Consider the following 2171-nt stretch of genomic DNA (forward strand, 5'->3'; position numbering starts at 1 on the left):
GGGCTTGACAAAATTACTTAAGTTATGTTACGGGCCGGTATTGTAACAAAACCGAATCATGTGGAAATCGAGTACACGGAGCTCGAAATGTATCATATTGTAAGATCCGCCCGAATTTAGCATAATCATTTGAAACAAATACTACTCGTAACTATTCGTTCCAAATACCATGTCCGTCAAGATAATCCAACTCTTTTCCGACACCCTCCTTCAGCAAATCCTTTGAGACAACGGCCTTGGCAGCTGTTTCCGACGCCATGGAAGAGCGCAATTCCGTCATCGTTTGGCGGCAATGCGAGAACAAACGCTCAACCGCCACACTAACACCAGGGATCGCCAGAATATCCCGTGCGATGAGCGAGAGAACAGGAAAGTCAACGCTGTGCTTCTGATATCGCCGTCAATGCACGCAACATGATTCATAAAACAGAGCTCAGTAGTTACCTTCCACCACTTGAGTACGTCACACCCATCTTCAGCCGGAAATTCTCCACCATAGAATGCATTAAGCTCGTCCGCCATCCTCTCCAGAAAGGTCATTCCCGAGCGCCGAGTTGACCGAGAGGGTAGCGCAATCGAGGGCTGAGAAGAAGACGAGTGAATCGAGCGCGCAAACAGTCCTCGAGGCTTGGATTCTGATGGCTCAGGGGCCGGTGGCGGTGGCTCAGGCCCAAAAAAGATGGGGATCTTCTTGTCGTATACCCTATAGATGTACTCAAGGAGGGTCCGGGATAACGCCGCAAGTGGTGGATTATTCCCGCGAGAAGGATCTTCGAAGTAAGCACCTCGGATACCTGGGTGTAAGACTGCGAGAAACCCGTCGCAGGGACGGGCACAAGGAGAAATCAGTCACGTCAAGCCGACCCCCCATTCGAATACACCTGAGCACAGATATAGATATACTCACCTGCACCCAGAAGAGGGTAATGACTTCTTGTCAGTGCTTTGGCCTTGTATATTTTCAACTTTGCCAGAGCAGCTTCGAGTGCGGGGCCCAGTTTGTATCTGTCCGTGAGGCCGCTTTGCCGGATTGCGGAGAGGTGTGTCTCCAGGGACTTCTCGACTGTATCGTACAAAGGAATGACGAGAGGAAGGGTGGGTATTCCGGCTTGTGAGAGGTCGAGGGTGGCTTCATAGAAAGGCTAGGTGGACATTGTGCTGTGTATAAGTTTGGCAGCTTCATAGAGTCTGCTCAACGGAACAGGGTAGGATACATGAAGTTTGACGTTGCAACTTGCCTGGAGAATCTCACACACTTTACGCAACATATCCCAATCGTCGAGAGTAAGCTCCAGCTGTTTCTTCCTTGCAATCGCCACTGTGGCCTTCTTCCCCGATAAATGTTTGTCCAACTCGTTCACCCACTGTGTTATAGCCTGGAAGATACGGTGACACCAGAGGGTGCCAAAGTCAACAACGACAACAGAGACGGGAACAACACAACAGCGCTTACTGGACTTAACCTTATCCCACGTTCGATCTCTGCATGCGTAGTATTCCAGCGCACTGGCATGCCCCGAATCAGTACAAGGTTCTTGCCATCCGACTCGCACACACGGCGTGTAAGAGCTCGGAATCGCTTGCGTCGGGGCTCGGAATGTAAAATATCGACAACAACACTATGGAGCTGGTAAAGGATAGGGTGTACTGTTATTCGACTGCACAGAACAGTTCTCGAAAAGAGGAAGCATACCTTTTGCAATGGGTTCAACGGCTCGTCAGACTTCTTCGCCTTCTTCTTCGCCTTCTTCTGATCGACCTTCAACGACTTTGCCGCGGTGCCATCGGAGCTTTGTGGCGCACAGGATGCAGCGACATTAGAGATGAGAGCGTCCATGGGATTCGATTCCGGCCCGCCGTTTCCTTCCTCACCATCAGATGACGATTCTGAACCGTCAGTATCAGCATCGCCAACACTTTCCTGCATCATTTCTCCTTGAAGGCTTTCCTCTTGAAGATCTGTACTGTGCTTCGCCGTCTCCTCGATCACATCCGCATCCTTCGAGGGATCATACACCAGTGGAAAATCTCGGGCTTCTTCAAATGTGTCTTCAGTTTCCGGATCCGGCGCAAATCCAAGCGAATGAAGAAATGCTCTAAGAGTAACGCATGACAATCAACGTCCGACATTGTACGCCCAACTCTAAATGGACGGCATGAAAGACATATAA

The 2171-nt window shown here is 50.1% G+C and overlaps 1 protein-coding gene across 1 annotated transcript; it reads right to left on the reverse strand.

Moving 5' to 3' along the window:
* Positions 1–187: 187 nt before the first annotated feature.
* STEHIDRAFT_27112 (Ac-type transposase) lies at positions 188–391 on the reverse strand (the record flags this gene model as incomplete). Its single annotated transcript, XM_007311806.1, has 1 exon — positions 188–391. A coding segment is annotated over one exon (204 nt), but the record flags the coding sequence as incomplete, so codon positions are not given.
* Positions 392–2171: the final 1780 nt, after the last annotated feature.

Source organism: Stereum hirsutum, assembly GCF_000264905.1.
Source record: "Stereum hirsutum FP-91666 SS1 unplaced genomic scaffold STEHIscaffold_55, whole genome shotgun sequence".
NCBI lineage: Eukaryota > Fungi > Basidiomycota > Agaricomycetes > Russulales > Stereaceae > Stereum > Stereum hirsutum.